Raw genomic sequence first — 17785 nt, forward strand, 5'->3', positions numbered from 1 at the left:
TCATTAGGGCACAAAACCAAAACGTAAACATTCGGGATTATTCCACTATTCCACTCATTAGTACACTCCCTACATGCCCTCCAAGAATCAGATTGATAGCAAACAATTTCCTATTGAAGAAATCAAAAAAACAAAAGGGCACATAACAATGTTCACTCCAAACCAGAAAAAAAAAATCAATTGTGCCCTTTTCTTTTTCGTTAGTTTTTCGTGGTTAAGGAACTTTCTATGTTATAAAGTGAACTTTTTATACATTCTTAACACTAGTTCACTTCAAAACAAAGTTTGGTTAACGTTTCACCAAGGATTTCTGCAGAAAAAAACATCGTCGAAATACAATATTGAATACGGCCCGCGGCTGCTGTTCAGTACACTTTTGAAGAATTTTAAAGTTTCACATACCTTATCTACTCCATTCGATCATAAAACTTCACCAATTATCAAAATTTCCACTGAATTCCTCATTATTTCTAACTAAACAAAAGGGCCCATAAACATCATTCAAAACAACAATCCGGTGACAGCGCATTAGTGCCCTTTCAGTTCTGTTCGAAATTGCATTAAGAAAGGGCCCATTATGAACAACAGTTGGAAAGCAAGTATACTTAGTATACTAACGATATTCCAGTATACTTGTTAGTATACTAACCGAAAAGCAATAAACTGTTAGTATATTAAGATACTCTTAGTATATTGGTAAGTATACTGGCGATATGTAAAGGAAATAATAAGTATACTAGCTAACATAATAATTATAGCTCTAAGAGTTTCCAACCCCTTGTTGGAAAGTTAAAAGGGCCCAATAGCGAGATTTTTTAAAATTATGAGTTTTATTGCGAAAATCAACATAAATTAAGAAGCAGTAAAGCAGAGTTGAGGATAATGGTGTGTTTTATCGAATCATCATTAAAAATACCATCAGTCATGCTTATTTTTTAAATAGGAATTGAAACAAGTTGTCCATTTTTTGCAAGCGATTTTCTCGAATCGCGGTTTTGGCTTTTGTGCCCTAATGAAATGTTTGGCTCGAACTGTCACAAATTAGAAAGTGGCGATTGCAAAAAAGGCAAAAAAAAAGATTGTCGTCCTCTCTCCGGCAAACACACAGATCAGCACGAACGACGGTGAATTGGCGACTTTTTTTTCCCTGTTCAATTGGTGGCCATCGGAGTGTAGTGTATAGTTTAGGTGAAGAAAAAATCCAAGTTGTTGCAAAACTTGGCTAGTTCCAGGGAGCTTGTCACCCCACAATGCCAGTAGCCACCGCGGCCAGCAAAAAGTGCATCGGCAGCAGCAAACTGTGGTGAGGCCCCCGCAAGGACGACTGGGTCGGAGAGGACTACGCCACCACCAAGAGACCTTCCCCCGAAAGCCGTCAATGATCAGAGTGTCTGGGGTTAATTCCTCTGATTAAGAGCGACGAAGGTGTCTGATTATCACATCACAAAACAAAAGGTGCGGAAGTGAGCAAAAGAAGGTGAATTTCGAGGTGTTACAACAACCGCGGATACAAGTGAGACCAGCGGTTAGCCCAGATTCTTCCCCCGTAGGAGAAGGCACACGACATCGGAGAAGCAAGCAGCAGGGAGAAGGGGGAAAACACACAGAAACTATGCTCAAGGTATGTAAATATTTTGGTCGGCCTTGGACGGCTAGAAAAACCTCTTTGGGCCAAAGTCCTTGAGGAATGTCGAAGAATTAGAGTTTTTGTTGTTGTTGCTGGACCTGCTGCTACAGGTTAAATTAAGAAGCAGTTTTTGTAGATTTTGCTCGGTTTGATCCAGAGGTCGTTGTCGTGATCTTAGCTCTTGATACCGCAATCCCTACAGTCGTATCGATTCTTTGACCACCGCGGGTCATAGTCGAGACGGCTGAAAGAAACGGGCGCGACAATGTGGGAAAGGGAAGTAATTTGTGTTTGTAGACGGTATTGTTTTGATTCGCAGTATGTTGAGTCAACTGCTGTGGATGTACCTGACATTGCACAACGGGGTTTCTCTTCTCTTCATTCTCAGCTACCACCTATCTCCTATTTTTATTTTGCTCTACTGATTCTCACTTCTTCACTGATTCTTCTATTTAATATCCATCATTTGATTTTGATTTTACTAACTTTTGATTCTCTTATCTCTCAAAGCTTTTCCACTCTTTTTTACCAATTGATATTGCTGTAACAAACTTTGTTTTTTTTTTTCTTAAAATATATTTTTCCTTAATGTACTAGTAATATCATGTCTATTTATCATTTGCCTAATCTTTTTTTTTTATTGCGAATTTATTTATTAGAATAATTCTTTATCTGTCCTATAAATTATCATTATTATAATCTAAGCTTGTTTTTATCTCTATTTATAACATATTGTCTAATTTTACATCTACTACATCCAGCTTCTCATTTTATTCTTTAAAATATAATCACTATTCTCTTACTATTCATTCTTGATTTTTTATAAAATATATTCTCTTTTACTGTCTATTGTTTTCAATCTTTACCCTTTTTTTCAAACAAGTGAGGTTTGATCCCTTTCTCAATTTATGGAATGGTTGAAGGATTAACTCAAATATTACTATTGTACTTTTGGTAAACTTTTATAACATGGGGGGGCAAACTAATGATGCAAAATGGCTTCTTTGGGCATTCCGAAAGCACCACAAAAGTTTCAGCCGGATTAAAAAATACAAAAAAATAAAATTCTGAAAAAATGATCGATTTAGCAGAGAATTGCTCAGAAATGACAGTTCTCCCATAAGGAATACCAGAGGCGACGCGTGGCCAAAATTTTTACCTGTTCAAACAATCTTTGCAGTAATTTTCAAGTTTTTTAGCTCAATTATATTTAAAAAAAATATTTTTTACATAATAAAGAGAAATTAGATGATGTTAGCAATATTGTTGTGAGAATTGTTGATCACATGATTTTTATTGAAATAGTAACTTTTCCAAATTACAGCAATGATCAAATTGAAATGCTTTTTGCATTGTAGTATTCTATAATTAGCTTGTTTTGTAAATAAAAAAAAATACTAAATCAAAAGTTTAGGCGTAATCCAACCACAAGTTTTTCCCAGGAGTTTTCTTTAGAATGACTTCTCTTATGTTCCAGTGGATTAGATTAGAGCAAAAATTATTAATTATTTTCAAATCTCACTAAGCAAACATTCCGGATGTTGACCATTCTAATCCTGAAATCACGTGCTCTAGTTTTCTGACCAAAATAATTAGGCCATAAAAAATATATTTTACGTTTATCTTCAAAATTTCCCTAAAAAACTAGAAGGAAAAAAATAATATCGATGAAAATTAAATTTTTCATTTAAAAAAACTCGTGCAATCGATTGGACGTTTAACGTGTATTTTTGCATTGCATTGCATTGGGCTTTTTAGGCATATAACAAATTTTGAATTGATAGCCACAAATGAAAAATAATTGCCATAGTTAAGTGCAATAAATCTGAGATTTTTTTGTTATTTTACTGCAGCTCATATCTCAATATAAATCCATAAAATAAAATAAAAAACATCACTTTATAAAAATTTTCAAAAAAAATTAACCGATCAAAACTCAAGAATTCATCCAAATAGAAATTATTCCGACAGCTTATTTATGCTTTATTTATTTTTGTTTTTGTACAAAAAAACATGTAAAGCAAATGATTCTATGCTTGGTAGGTCAAAGATTTTGCTCTATTTTCTTCCAAATTAATTTGCAAATCTTTCGATGAACTTGCTTGCTAACTTTTAACAGAGCTATTTATTACTTTATTTCATTTAAAAACGCTTTTTGGAAGCAACATGCCGTTCTACTATTTATAACAATTAAAAAAGTTTTACAAAAATATTTGAACGAACATGCCAACTCTTCTTTGAATCATGAAACAACCAAGCGCATTCGTATCATAGAGCGTCAATGAAAATCTAACGCGCACTGAAAATCCTCCCAACCTGTTCGGATTTCTCCATGCACGAGTTCCCATACAACGCATCCAAAAATACACAGAAAACCCCCCCTATTTGTACGCGCTGGACGGTATGAATGTGGTAGTTCAGGGTGTGCATGAAAGCTTTTGGACAGTCGACAAAAAAGCGCGCGAGCCGAGACACGAGCAGGGAGAGAGCAAAGTTCAAAGAGAGAGAGAAAGCTCCATATTTTGCTCTCTCCCTGCTCGTGTCTCGGCTCGCGCGTTTTTTTGTCGACTGTCCAAAAGCTTTCATGCACACCCTGAACTACCACATGCATACCGTCCAGCGCGTACAAATAGGGGGGGTTTTCTGTGTATTTTTGGATGCGTTGTATGGGAACTCGTGCATGGAGAAATCCGAACAGGTTGGGAGGATTTTCAGTGCGCGTTAGATTTTCATTGACGCTCTATGATACGAATGCGCTTGGTTGTTTCATGATCCAAAGAAGAGTTGGCATGTTCGTTCAATTATTTTGATGAACATATTTTAATTCTTTCTTCAGAAAGAAATCAAAATGATTACCTGTCCTATGAACAGGTTGAACAGGTGGACGCGACGCCTCTGTAGAAAAAAGCAAAAACTGCTCAAATGGAAATGCTCCATTATAGGAATAGGTGGTGAGAGCCACCTAAAGGTGGACTTAGTAACGTTTTCATGTAGAAATCGAATTTGCAATCAAAAGTACTTTACTTCGAAATTTTGATAAAGTGCACTGTTGGATTTTAATTAGAAGAGCGCCGGTGGCTGACTGGTTACGGTGTTCGCTTTGTAAGCGAATGGTCCTGGGTTCGATGCTCATCTGCTCCCAATGAGAAAGTTGCAGACTTAGAAATACTTGAAATACTGAAAATGAATGAAAAATCAAAGTCGCTCAAGGTGGGGTTCGATACCCCGTCCTTTCGATTCTTAAGCAAAAATGCTAACCACTACGCCCGAGATTCTCAACCTTCTTCTAGCCTGCTACCCCATGCCGTGTAAATCAAGTAGACCCGGTATCCCCGTTGAGAATCGCTGCACTACGCCATCACGGCTTGGTGAGCTATGACTGGAATTAGGAATACTGTTACTACCAACTAAATACGCGCTGGGTCTTTGTCCATTTGACAAGGGTTCGGAAGTTCTAAATAACGTTTGAACCCGATTGATGCAAACGTTCTTCAGGGTGGGGCTTGTCGATAAAAGCTGAAGTACCTCGCGCTCGGCTAGCCAGCGTAGAAATGGGTCACCATTAGGGTGACAAGAAAAAATGAAAATTTTGGGAAATCTGAAGAGATACCCCCTGGATCGATTCTTTAGGCAATAATAAGTTACTGTGCCAATTTTGAGTCAAATCGGTTAAGGCTAAGAGGTCGCTTTTTATCGTTGAAGTTTATATGGGGAAAATCGCTAAAATGTATGGGGAAAAACATCGCTTCAGGATTTTGGCAGCAGGTGGCGCAGGTCTCGCCCAAAATTGTCCAAGTATGAGATTCTTGTAGGAAATTTAATTTCCAGCATCTTTGTCGAAGGGTGCAAGAAGGTTCGAGTTGATCCTGATGAGTTATTAGCAATGCGATGAAAAGAAATTGGCTTATATACTTGAAAGAATATAAGGGGTATATAAGAAGTACATAAGAAAATAATTTTTACTAGAAAAATCATAAAAATCAGGATCAACTCGGATCGTTTTGCACCCTTCGACAAAGTTGTAGGAAATTAAATTTCCTACAATAATCTCACTCTTGGAAAATGTTGGGCGAAACCCGCGCCACCTGGCAGAAAAATATTAAAACGATGTTTTTCTGCATACATTTTTGCGATTTTCCTCATATAAACTTCAACGGTAAAAAGCGACCCCTTAACCTTTACCGATTTGGCTCAAAATTTGCACAGATACTTATTTTTGCCTAAGGAATCGAATCAGAGGGTATCCCTGATGTAATTTTTTTTATTGTCACCCTAGTCACCATCCAAATGCCTTTGCGAGTTATTTGCTGTTAAAATCTAAAAAAAAAACATGGAAACAACTCAATTTGTAAGAAGTGGCCGCGTGGTCCCGTTTGGTTGGTTGCACATACACACACACACACACACACACACACACAGTGCACCGTTGGATTTTAATTAAAAATTTGCAAGTTTTTCGATTTTTTAAATTGGTTTCCATGGCCATGAGTGAACTTTTCTGAAAATATTTTTTCAAAGAGTTTAGAAAATATTGTCTTCTTACATAGTGTTTCTTACATTGAAGACTGGACCTAAGATACAATGGATTAAAGACTCATTAACTGCATCCACTTATGTGTTTGGTTTCTTCCTAACTTCTTACCAAAAATTGGTCACACAAAAGATCAGGAATTAATTGAAATCTGGCATCAAACATGACTTTTGGCTCGGGACCAGACTGGTGGCAAGCTTGTCAAAAAGTGAACCTCGCTTTTGACAGTCCATATAGGGTGAACGCTCCATAAACTGGTTGCACAAAATAGGGTATACAGGCCATTTATGAGTGAATTCGAAAATAAGTTTTTTTAATATTTAGATTTGTAATTTGAAATTGTTATTTATTGTCTAGTTAATTTTTTTGTTAAGACCAAGCCATGCGGCAACGCTTCCGACTCGTAAATGGGAGTTCAGAACCCGGTGCGGACCAACATAGCAGGTTATCGTTTCCCTTCTGGATTCGATTTCTAAGTAAAGGAAAAGTAGTTTATCGTCACAAGCTGGACATTATCTTCTTGGAATATTGACATTTTTTTTTTTTTTTTTTTGGGAGGGTGATCCAGCCGCACATCGTTGATGTCGAAACCTCTAAACTGGGCCCTCGTCCTGTCACGTCCGTCAGTAGTCTTGTCGTACATTACAACTAGAATCAGATCTGCCAATGAATTAGTACACTTCGACCAAATAAACACTGACGCTGTATGGATCTGACTCTAGAATAATTGCACAGTTGTGATTTTTTTTTTTGAAATTAAATATGTCTTTATTGAACATTCTTATAATAATTACATTTCTTTTACATGATAAGTGGTATGGCCTAATGCTCTTCATCTTTGTTGTATTTTTCGTTTTATTATTAACTGATCAAATTTATTTATTTGCTTCAAATTGTTTTACATTATTGCATTCAATAGAATACATTTGGGTAAAAAAGAAAAAAAAATCACTTTAACAACTAATCCTAACCTAAAACTAAAAAAAAATAAATCCATTGAATATTCAAAATCACTAGAACGAGTAAACTACGAACTGTATTTTAAGATGAATGCTCCAAGAGTTCTTACTTGCTCCTGGCGAGTTTTGCACCCACGCAGAGTTGTTGTCATCTCGATGAAAATGTTCAGAAGTTCTTGTGGTGAAAACAGGTCACTACTGCCTTCACCCGTTGATGTTGGTTGGTTTTCCCTCGGTTGCTGACTGAAGCCTGGAGGTGTTGTATTCTCTGCAACTTTTTGCCGCTGATTCAACGGCAATGGCTGCAGATTTGGAACCACTCGAGCAGATCCCGCTCCAGGTGACGCCAAAGCAGGAAAATCCACGTCCGTGTATGCTGGTGGTGTTTTGCGACGATTTGGTTGGTGCCTCGTCGTCGCTTGCTGCCGAATTTTTACAAACTCAGCACGTTTTGGGCAGCTTCGATTCTTGGTCGAATGGTCGCCGCCGCAATTGAAGCATTTGGCTTCAATGTTCTCGTTGATTGTTTCGCAAGCTTGAGTTTTGTGCTCACCTCCGCAGGTTGCACAACGACTCTTGATGAAACAGTTCCTTCCACCATGTCCAAACTGCAAGCAATTCGAACATTGTGTCACGTCACGGTGCACTGGGCGATAACGTTCCCAAGTCACAATGATGTTGAAAATTGCCCGAACTGCTTTCAGCTCAGACGGCGTTGTCGATCCTCTCTCGAGATGAACCAGGTACAGTTGATCACGATACTTGATGTCCTTGTTGTGTCTCGTCATCTTGAAGACTTCCATTACGTTCAACTTCAGAGTTTTGAGCTCTTCTTTCAGCACACTCACATCCATGTCGTACAGGCCTCGGAGGACCTGTTTCATGGGGCGTTTACCTGGATCGTCATGGCTGTAGTATTCAATCTTTGTGTTGTTCAGGAAATCCCGAACATAGTTGTAATCCTTTCTGGTAGGTAGCAGAATCTTGAGTCCATCAGCACACAAGCGAATGGAAGCTCGTAAAGCACCAGATTTGATAAACCCGGTCAGCCACTTTCGCACCGAATCCGATGACGATGTTTTCACAAAAATGGGTGGCAACTTTTCCCGTCGTTCAAATTGTTCCTTCTCGCTCACGTCCACAGGGAGGGTAGCGAACTGGTTTCCAGACGAATTTTGAGCGTCCTTGCTCAAACTGCCTGGCTTTGCAGGTAGCGCTTCGGCATTCTTTAGCTTCTTCAAATCTGCCGATCCTGCTGGTGAGGACCGCCTCTTTTTCTTGCCGTGAGGCATTTTTGCACTTTTTAAGCACTTTTTTGGTTTGTGAGGGACGCACGTCTGACTCGCTCCTCTGCTGATCGCAGACTCATTGCACAGTTGTGTGTTATTCATAAGTCCAAAATGTTCAATTATTCATGTAAATCCAAATTTTCACTGCGGATAATTACCTAACTTGAATTGAATACGAGATTTAAAGCAACCTATCCGAAAGCTACTCTTATCTCAAATCCCCGACATTTTAATTAATAGCCAAAACAACGTTTCTTTTAAAACCTTTCTGGCTTCTTTTAAAAAACAAAAAAATAGATTAACAGTTCATATTTTACAAGTCGTGAATTGAAAAAGAGGCGACCATTTGATCGTCAGAATTCCAGTAGATCCTCGATTCGCAAAAATGGTCGATACAATCATAATCCGACAACCGTTAGTTCAACAGATCAACGAATTTAGTCCGATATCATTTCACTATTGATTGATCGAGACTCTATGGAAATTTTGACAAATCAGAATGGTTTTTATGCTACTTGAATGAAAATCACCGATTCTGATAGAATTACTAAATTCACTGTTACTAATTTTGTCCCTAAATAACTAAAGGCAAAGTATAAAAAGTTGATATTTATAGTTAAAATCCTAAATTCTACAAAAACTATTTTTTTTTTAAACCCGCATCCTAACCTGACACCCACATTAAGATAGGGAAAAATCACATATGTAGCGGTTCATTGTACAAATGTGATATTTCCACTATCGGAGAACCTCCTTGTCTCGATGACAGCTTACCGGCCATCGATTAAGCCCTGAGACTGCGCCAAAGTGGGTTCTCGCAGCATGAAGTGGTGTCCATGTGTAAAAATGGAAGCTTCAGCAATATGCTGAACACTTCGATTTTAATTCCACATCGAATCAAATCATACTCTTTGCCAAACAAGCATCAAACCTATGACACTCATTATGACAAAGCCCAGGGATTATCTTCTTGGAATATTGACATTTAACACTAAAATATGTGTATAAGCTAACATTAAAAAATGTGAACGATTGACTTCGTCCTCAAAAGGCTGGATAATATTTTATTTTTTCTAGTTATTATTTTTTGACAAAAAATATTCAAAGCTATTCATCAAAAACAAAATTTAAAATAATTTTTCACAAAAAAAACTTTTTTTCAATTGCACATTTGCTGGCTCTTTTACCCTATATTTAGCGTCAGAGGGGTAAAGCGACCAAATAGCGGGGTCCACGGTCCAACAAATGTGAGTATCGCGGCCCATACATACAATTTGACAATCTTGCCATCAGGCTGCTCGGGACCAACTAAAACCAAAAGATGCAGCTTCAAAATAATACATAAATGTCACTTAAGTGGTCATAAAAAAAATATTCAAATTTTGAGGCCACGAGACATGATCCCTTAGCTTAGCTTAGCTTAGAAATAATTAGACCCGATTTTTTTTTTTGCTAGGCCATGACGGTGACCTACGCCGTGTTAGGGTGATCTGATTTTTTGAATTACGAAAATGTTGGTACCCAAACATGTATAGGTCATCCCTGAAATTTTGAAGTTATCGCAGTTTTAAAAAAGTGGATTTTTTGCCGATTTCCCGTTTTTGCTCGTCGAAGACCCGGATTTTTTTTCAAAAGGTCATACCTGCAAATGCAATGTCACGCTTACTCGTGATTGATGTGGCTTCAAAAAAGTGTATAATTAGCACTTACACTTACTTACTCAGATATTTTGGAAACTAATGATTGCCCTTTCCCACAGTCCAACCAGCCATCGTTCGAGGAGAAATGGCCCCAGATGCGGCCGATCGTGCTGAAGCTGCTCAAGCAGGAACCGGTCACGCACTCCGAGTGGCAGGAGCTGTTCTACGCGGTGCATCTGGTGTGCCTGTGGGATGACAAGGGTCCGACCAAGATCCACGACTGCCTCCAGGAGGACATCGTCACGTTCATCAAGCAGGCCCAGAGCCGGGTGTTGGCCCAGCGCGAGGAGCAAGCCCTGCTCAAGGCGTACATCGTCGAGTGGCGCAAGTTCTTCACCCAGAGTGGCTACCTGCCGCTTCCGTTTTGGCAGCTGGAGAACGCACTTCAGGTGAGTTCGCACGCGCGCGTTGGGATTGGGATGGTAATATTTCTTGGTTTTAGTTGAGCGTTGGTTCTTGGTTCCAGGGCAAGAGTCAGTCTTCCAGCCACAACTCGAGCAGCAGTTCGTCGAAAAAGTCCAACCACTCGGACGACAGCATCGTGCGGAAGTTGATGCTGGACTCGTGGAACCAGAGCATCTTCATGAACATCAAGCACCGGCTGCAGGACTCGGCGATGAAGCTGGTGCACGCGGAACGGAACGGCGAAGCGTTCGACTCGCAGCTGGTCATTGGCGTACGCGAGAGTTACGTGAATCTGTGCTCCAACACCGAGGACAAGCTGGAGATTTACCGGGAAAACTTTGAGGCGGCGTACTTGCAGGCGACGTCGGCGTTCTACCGGTTAAAGGCCAGCGAGCAGCTGCAGGCGGACGGAGTCAAGAGCTTCATGGAGTATGCGGATGCAAAGTTGCGCGAGGAGGAGGCGCGTGCCGAGCGGTACCTGGAACCGGGTAGCATTACCGCGTTGGCTCAGTGCTGCGTTACGGTGCTAATCGGAGACCATCTGCCGACGCTGCTGGCCGAATGCGCACCACTGATTGAAGCTCGCGAAACCGAACGGCTGCAACTGATGTTCCGCCTGTTGGACCGTGTGGCGGGTGGCGTTGATCCGATGCTTCGTGACCTGGAGAACCACATCGTGCAGGCTGGGCTGGCCGACATGCTGGCCGCCGCCGACGTCATCACGCAAGACTCGGAAAAGTACGTCGAACGGCTGCTGGAGCTGTTCCGTCGCTTCAGCAATCTCGTCAAGGAAGCCTTCAACGACGATCCACGCTTCCTGACGGCCCGCGACAAGGCGTTCAAAACGGTCGTCAACGACATCAGCGTGTTCAAGCTGGAGCTGCCGACGACTGCGACGGCGATGGCCCGCGGCATCAAATCCGCCACGCCCGAGTCCAAATGCCCCGAACTGCTCGCCAACTATTGTGATATGCTGCTGCGGCGGACACCGTTCAGCAAGCGACTCACCACGGAGGAGATTGAACTGCGCCTCAAGGACGTACTGCTGGTGCTCAAGTACGTCAGCAATAAGGACGTCTTCATGCGGTACCACAAGGCGCATCTCACGCGACGGTTCGTATACGGATTGGTGGTGGTGAGTTCGTTCAGATAACTTACTTGTCTTTCTTTGGCAGATTAATCCTCGACTCGAGCGCCGACAGCGAAAAGGAAGAGGACATGGTCGAATGGCTGCGCGAGGTCGGCATGCCGGCGGACTACGTCAACAAGCTCGCTCGAATGTTCCAGGATATTAAGGTAGGGCGATTAACAATAACTGGGCTTGGCATCAATATCCTAACTCAAATTTCATTCCGAAACAAATTGCATTTCCAATATTTGAAATATTTTCTTCTAAAAATTTAAGAATTTAAGAATTTAAGAATTTAAGAATTTAAGAATTTAAGAATTTAAGAATTTAAGAATTTAAGAATTTAAGAATTTAAGAATTTAAGAATTTAAGAATTTAAGAATTTAAGAATTTAAGAATTTAAGAATTTAAGAATTTAAGAATTTAAGAATTTAAGAATTTAAGAATTTAAGAATTTAAGAATTTAAGAATTTAAGAATTTAAGAATTTAAGAATTTAAGAATTTAAGAATTTAAGAATTTAAGAATTTAAGAATTTAAGAATTTAAGAATTTAAGAATTTAAGAATTTAAGAATTTAAGAATTTAAGAATTTAAGAATTTAAGAATTTAAGAATTTAAGAATTTAAGAATTTAAGAATCTAAGAATTTAAGAATTTAAGAATTTAAGAATTTAAGAATTTAAGAATTTAAGAATTTAAGAATTTAAGAATTTAAGAATTTAAGAATTTAAGCATTTAAGAATTTAAGCATTTAAGAATTTAAGAATTTAAGAATTTAAGAATTTTAGGAATTTAAGAATTTAAGAATTTAAGACTTTAAGAATTTAAAAATTTAAGAATTTTAGGAATTTAAGAATTTAAGAATTTAAGAATTTAAGAATTTAAGAATTTAAGAATTTAAGAATTTAAGAATTTAAACATTTAAGCATTTAAGAATTTAAGAATTTAAGAATTTAAGAATTTAAGAATTTAAGAATTTAAGAATTTAAGAATTTAAGAATTTAAGAATTTAAGAATTTAAGAATTTAAGAATTTAAGAATTTAAGAATTTAAGAATTTAAGAATTTAAGAATTTAAGAATTTAAGAATTTAAGAATTTAAGAATTTAAGAATTTAAGAATTTAAGAATTTAAGAATTTAAGAATTTAAGAATTTAAGCATTTAAGAATTTAAGAATTTAAGAATTTAAGAATTTAGGAATTTAACAATTTAAGAATTTAAGAATTTAAGAATTTAAGAATTTAAGAATTGAGTAATTCTCGCTGAAAGTGGACCACTATTTACACAAGGTGCTCAAAAATCAAAAGCAATGTACTTTTCCAATAGCCCCCACCAAGTTATGAATGAAACCATGTTTGGTTGGTTAAATTTGTCCTCACCTCGGCGCCACGAAGCTAACACATTTTTTTAAATTGGTAATTTTGTGACTTAGACGCGTCCACAAAATTGCTCATAACTTTGCAAAACTTCAACGAACCCTTGATGTTTAGGGGTGTTTTGGAAAGGAAATGAGCAGAGCTTTCGAATGCACTTGTCAGAAAAATACCGTTCCATAAATTTTTTAGCCACAAAACACCAATGTATTTTTAAAAGTCATTTTTGAAGGCCGGCGCCCCGCTTTATCGAAAAACTGACAAATCCATTCGAAAGCTGAGACGATTTCACATAAAGGACCAATATATCTAAGGTGTATATTCCTCCTATCTTTTTTAATCCAATTTTGAATCTGCGAGCGCAACGCTCCGTTCGCATTTCGGGCACCCAAAATGTTGCAATTTGCTTGCCCCATTTTAAGGTTTGCACATTCCAGATCCGAATTCAGTGACCAAAATAACTATAAGAAACCATACTCTGGCCTCCAAAACATATGCCGCATGTAAATAATAGACCGTGCTTGTTAATTCTGAGAAATTTGTAAAATTGGCACTTTTTTTCTCACTTAAACTAAAATATCTTCGCACTGGAGTATCAAAATTACGTTTTCTCTTAGAGAAAAATTTCCGTGGTGAAATTTCCTACATGCTACATTCATTATTTCTACTGAAAAAAAGTCCACCCAATTGTAAGTGAGCATTTTACAAAAAAAGAAGTAAAAAAAACTATTTTTCGACGTTAAATTGCCTAGAAGAACCCAAAAACATAAATATTGGTCAATTATCGAAAGTGCATTTTGATCCTTGGACAATAAACTATCATTTAAAAAGTGAGCACCTATATTTTTTGACAAAACCTTAAAATGGGGCAAGCAAATTGCAACATTTTGGGTGCCCGAAATGCGAACGGAGCGCTGCGCTCGCAGATTCAAAATTGGATTAAAAAAGATAGGAGGAATATACACCTTAGATATATTGGTCCTTTATGTGAAATCGTCTCAGCTTTCGAATGGATTTGTCAGTTTTTCGATAAAGCGGGGCGCCGGCCTTCAAAAATGACTTTTAAAAATACATTGGTGTTTTGTGGCTAAAAAATTTATGGAACGGTATTTTTCTGACAAGTGCATTCGAAAGCTCTGCTCATTTCCTTTCCAAAACACCCCTAAACATCAAGGGTTCGTTGAAGTTTTGCAAAGTTATGAGCAATTTTGTGGACGCGTCTAAGTCACAAAATTACCAATTTAAAAAAATGTGTTAGCTTCGTGGCGCCGAGGTGAGGACAAATTTAACCAACCAAACATGGTTTCATTCATAACTTGGTGGGGGCTATTGGAAAAGTACGTTGCTTTTGATTTTTCGCACCTTGTGTAAATAGTGGTCCACTTTCAGCGAGAATTACTCAATTTAAGAATTTAAGAATTTAAGAATTTAAGAATTTAAGAATTTAAGAATTTAAGAATTTAAGAATTTAAGAATTTAAGAATTTAAGAATTTAAGAATTTAAGAATTTAAGAATTTAAGAATTTTAGGAATTTAAGAATTGAAGAATTTTAGGAATTTAAGAATTTAAGAATTTAAGAATTTAAGCATTTAAGAATTTAAGAATTTAAGAATTTAAGAATTTAAGAATTTAAGAATTTAAGAATTTAAGAATTTAAGAATTTAAGAATTTAAGAATTTAAGAATTTAAGAATTTAAGAATTTAAGAATTTAAGAATTTAAGAATTTAAGAATTTAAGAATTTAAGAATTTAAGAATTTAAGAATTTAAGAATTTAAGAATTTAAGAATTTAAGAATTTAAGAATTTAAGAATTTAAGAATTTAAGAATTTAAGAATTTAAGAATTTAAGAATTTAAGAATTTAAGAATTTAAGAATTTAAGAATTTAAGAATTTAAGAATTTAAGAATTTAAGAATTTAAGAATTTAAGAATTTAAGAATTTAAGAATTTAAGAATTTAAGAATTTAAGAATTTGAGAATTTGAGAATTTAAGAATTTGAGAATTTGAGAATTTGAGAATTTAAGAATTTAAGTATTTAAGTATTTAAGAATTTAAGAATTTAAAATTTTTGAGATTTCCGTTTTTTTTTGTTTTCAAAATTGTTTTTATTTAATATTTTTTAGTTTTCAAATTTAGACTTATTTTAATTTTGATTTTTTTTAATTTTGAATTTTTCTTTAAATTTTGAACTTTTGATTGTTTAGTTTTTTGGAGTTTTTAATTTCAGATTTTTATAATTCTGATTTTAGAAATTTCGGATTTTGTAAATTACAATTTTAAAAATTCAAAAAAACTATTAAACTATAAAAAAAGTTTCGAATTTTTGATATTTGAATTTTGAATGATGGAGCATTAATTTTTGAATGTTCCAATCTTTTCTTTTCGCCAAGAATGTTTAAATTTAGAAGAATATTTCTACGGGTAAATCCCATCTAAAATTCAAAGGCAAATTGAATATACCCACTTTAAAATTAAAAATAAATAAGGTTAAAAAACAAGGTAGGGCGATTGACTATAACCGTGGATGACATCAATTAAACACTCTCTCGCAACATTGCAGGTTAGTGAAGATCTGAACACGCAGTTCCGGGCGCAGACGACCCGGCACGACGCCATCAACATCAAGATTCTCAACGCCGGTGCGTGGGCCCGCGGTTCCGAGCGGGTCTCGGTCAGCTTGCCGCTCGAGCTGGAGGATTACATCCCCGAGGTGGAGGACTTTTACAAGAAGAAACATTCCGGCCGGAAGCTGCTGTGGTATCACCACATGAGCAACGGAACCATCACATTCGCCAACAACTCGGGCCGGTTCGACCTGGACGTGACCACGTTCCAGATGGCGGTGCTGTTCGCGTGGAACCAGCGCCCAAACGAGAAAGTTTCCTACGAGAATCTTCGCCTCGCAACCGAACTGCCCGATCCGGAGCTGCGGCGGACGCTGTGGTCGCTGGTGGCCTTCCCGAAGCTCAAGCGCCAGCTGCTGCTGCACGAGCCGGCCGTCGGCAATCCGAAGGACTTTGCCGAGAACACGCTGTTCTGGATCAACCAGGAGTTTGCGCTGGTCAAGAATGGGAAGCCGCAGCGCCGGGGCAAGGTGAATCTCGTTGGACGGCTACAGCTGAGCACCGAGCGGTCCCAGCAGGAGGACAATCAGTCGATCGTGCAGCTGCGGATATTGCGCACCCAGGAGGCCATCATCAAGATCATGAAGATGCGGAAACGACTGAGCAATGCCGCGTTGCAGGTAAGATTCTCTCTTGATTATTTCAAGACTTGCCCCTCACGTGATTTAATTTCGCAGGCCGAACTGGTGGACATCCTGAAGAACATGTTCCTGCCCTCGAAGAAGATGATCAAGGAGCAGCTCGAGTGGCTGATAGAGCACAAGTACATGCGGCGGGACGACGAGGACATCAACACGTTTATTTACATGGCTTAAGGTGGGGGAGGGAAGAGGGAGGGAACGCGTGAGTCTGCAGGGCGGTGCAAACATGCGGAATTGAGTTTACATCTTATCTTGTTGAGCGATATTAAACTTGTGGTGGAAAACACAAAATAAACCATACTAATTTTAAGAAACATCCAGAGGCAAGTGAGTTTTATTCCGTTTTACATGTACAAATTCGAACCGGCCTTAAACTTGAGCTGATAACTGTCCGCACAATCCACCGAGAGTGCTTTGAACAGTTTCAGAATCGGCTTCGCCGACGCAGAATCAACCACCGGACTGTCCAGATAGCAGGCGTACGCTGCTGCCGATCCGGCATGCTCCCGGAACTTCCGATAGCTCAGCGCTCCCGCCGACAAACCCGTAATGACGTTCGGCGCCTCCAACCCTTTCTCGCTCCCGTTAATGCTCCGGATAAAACAAACCTCCTCCGCATCTTCAGCCGGCGTTCCCTTGTGCATTACGCTCGGATGGAAGGACACCGCCGTAACCTGCTGTGCCACATCCAACCAGGGCGCCAACTTCTCCGTTATCCTCCCAAAACTGTTCAGCTCCTTCTCCTCGGACAAGCAGACGAGCAGATCCCGCTCCGGAACGTGGTAAACGCCGACGGAAATATTATGAAACCGGCAAACCGGAGATCGGCCCTTGAGAATCGCCGTGCCGGCGAAGGCCGCAATACCTTGGCCTTCGATGATTAGCAAGTGCTTCAGTTGGTCCAGCTTTAGCTCTGTGTTGTCCTCGTTTAGCCATTCCCACTCGAGACTAAAAAGTTGAATTTTTTTTAAAAAAATATCTTCTAATAAAAATGTACAAAATTACTCACGGTGCTAGCGGAACCAGCTCTTCGTCCCCCTCGTCGTAATCGTCCCAGAAGGCTCGCGTAGAGGGTTCCACAATTTCACCAAAGTTTAAACTCATCTTTGAGAAAAATTGCTCAACAAAAAAATCAGCCGGCACAAACTTCTGCGCTGACGATGCAATGCAAATTCAAAACAAAATGTGCAAGTTGTTGTTTATGACAGCGGGCTGTGTGTGTGTGTGTGTGTGTGGCTTGTACTAAAAGTGGGTTTGGGCAGAAATGGTCGAAATTGCATCTCTGGATTTCATTTTAAGATTTGCTGGATTACTGAAAATTATAGATCCAAATGATGCGGCGTGTACCTTCTAGAGAAACGGACAATATTTATTTCCAGTATCAAGAAATTAAAAGTGAGAGTATGTGCAACATGGAGTTAAACTTTCTAAGCAGTTGCTGTGAAGGTTCCCATGGCACTTCGAAAAGTTTAACGTCGTCGGTTTAACTCCATGTTCCATGCAC

The 17785-nt window shown here is 38.5% G+C and overlaps 2 protein-coding genes across 3 annotated transcripts; one reads left to right on the forward strand and one right to left on the reverse strand.

Moving 5' to 3' along the window:
* Nucleotides 1–1035: 1035 nt before the first annotated feature.
* LOC119769698 (cullin-5) lies at nt 1036–16601 on the forward strand. Of its 2 annotated transcripts, none has more exons than XM_038263111.1 (6): nt 1036–1621; nt 10166–10495; nt 10549–11624; nt 11687–11807; nt 15577–16260; nt 16318–16601. In XM_038263111.1, the coding sequence occupies exons 1-6, from the start codon at nt 1613–1615 to the stop codon at nt 16453–16455; spliced, it is 2358 nt and encodes a 785-aa protein (XP_038119039.1). In that variant the 5' UTR covers nt 1036–1612; the 3' UTR covers nt 16456–16601. The 2 variants fall into 2 exon arrangements, with proteins under 2 accessions (XP_038119039.1, XP_038119040.1); XM_038263112.1 differs by having other exon boundaries at nt 10573–11624.
* LOC119769699 lies at nt 16586–17468 on the reverse strand. Its single transcript, XM_038263113.1, has 2 exons — nt 17291–17468; nt 16586–17229 (listed from the first exon to the last, which is right to left on the reverse strand). Exons 1-2 carry the CDS (start codon nt 17383–17385, stop codon nt 16626–16628), a joined length of 699 nt encoding a protein of 232 aa, XP_038119041.1. The 5' UTR covers nt 17386–17468; the 3' UTR covers nt 16586–16625.
* Nucleotides 17469–17785: the final 317 nt, after the last annotated feature.

This window comes from Culex quinquefasciatus, chromosome 3, assembly GCF_015732765.1.
Source record: "Culex quinquefasciatus strain JHB chromosome 3, VPISU_Cqui_1.0_pri_paternal, whole genome shotgun sequence".
NCBI lineage: Eukaryota > Metazoa > Arthropoda > Insecta > Diptera > Culicidae > Culex > Culex quinquefasciatus.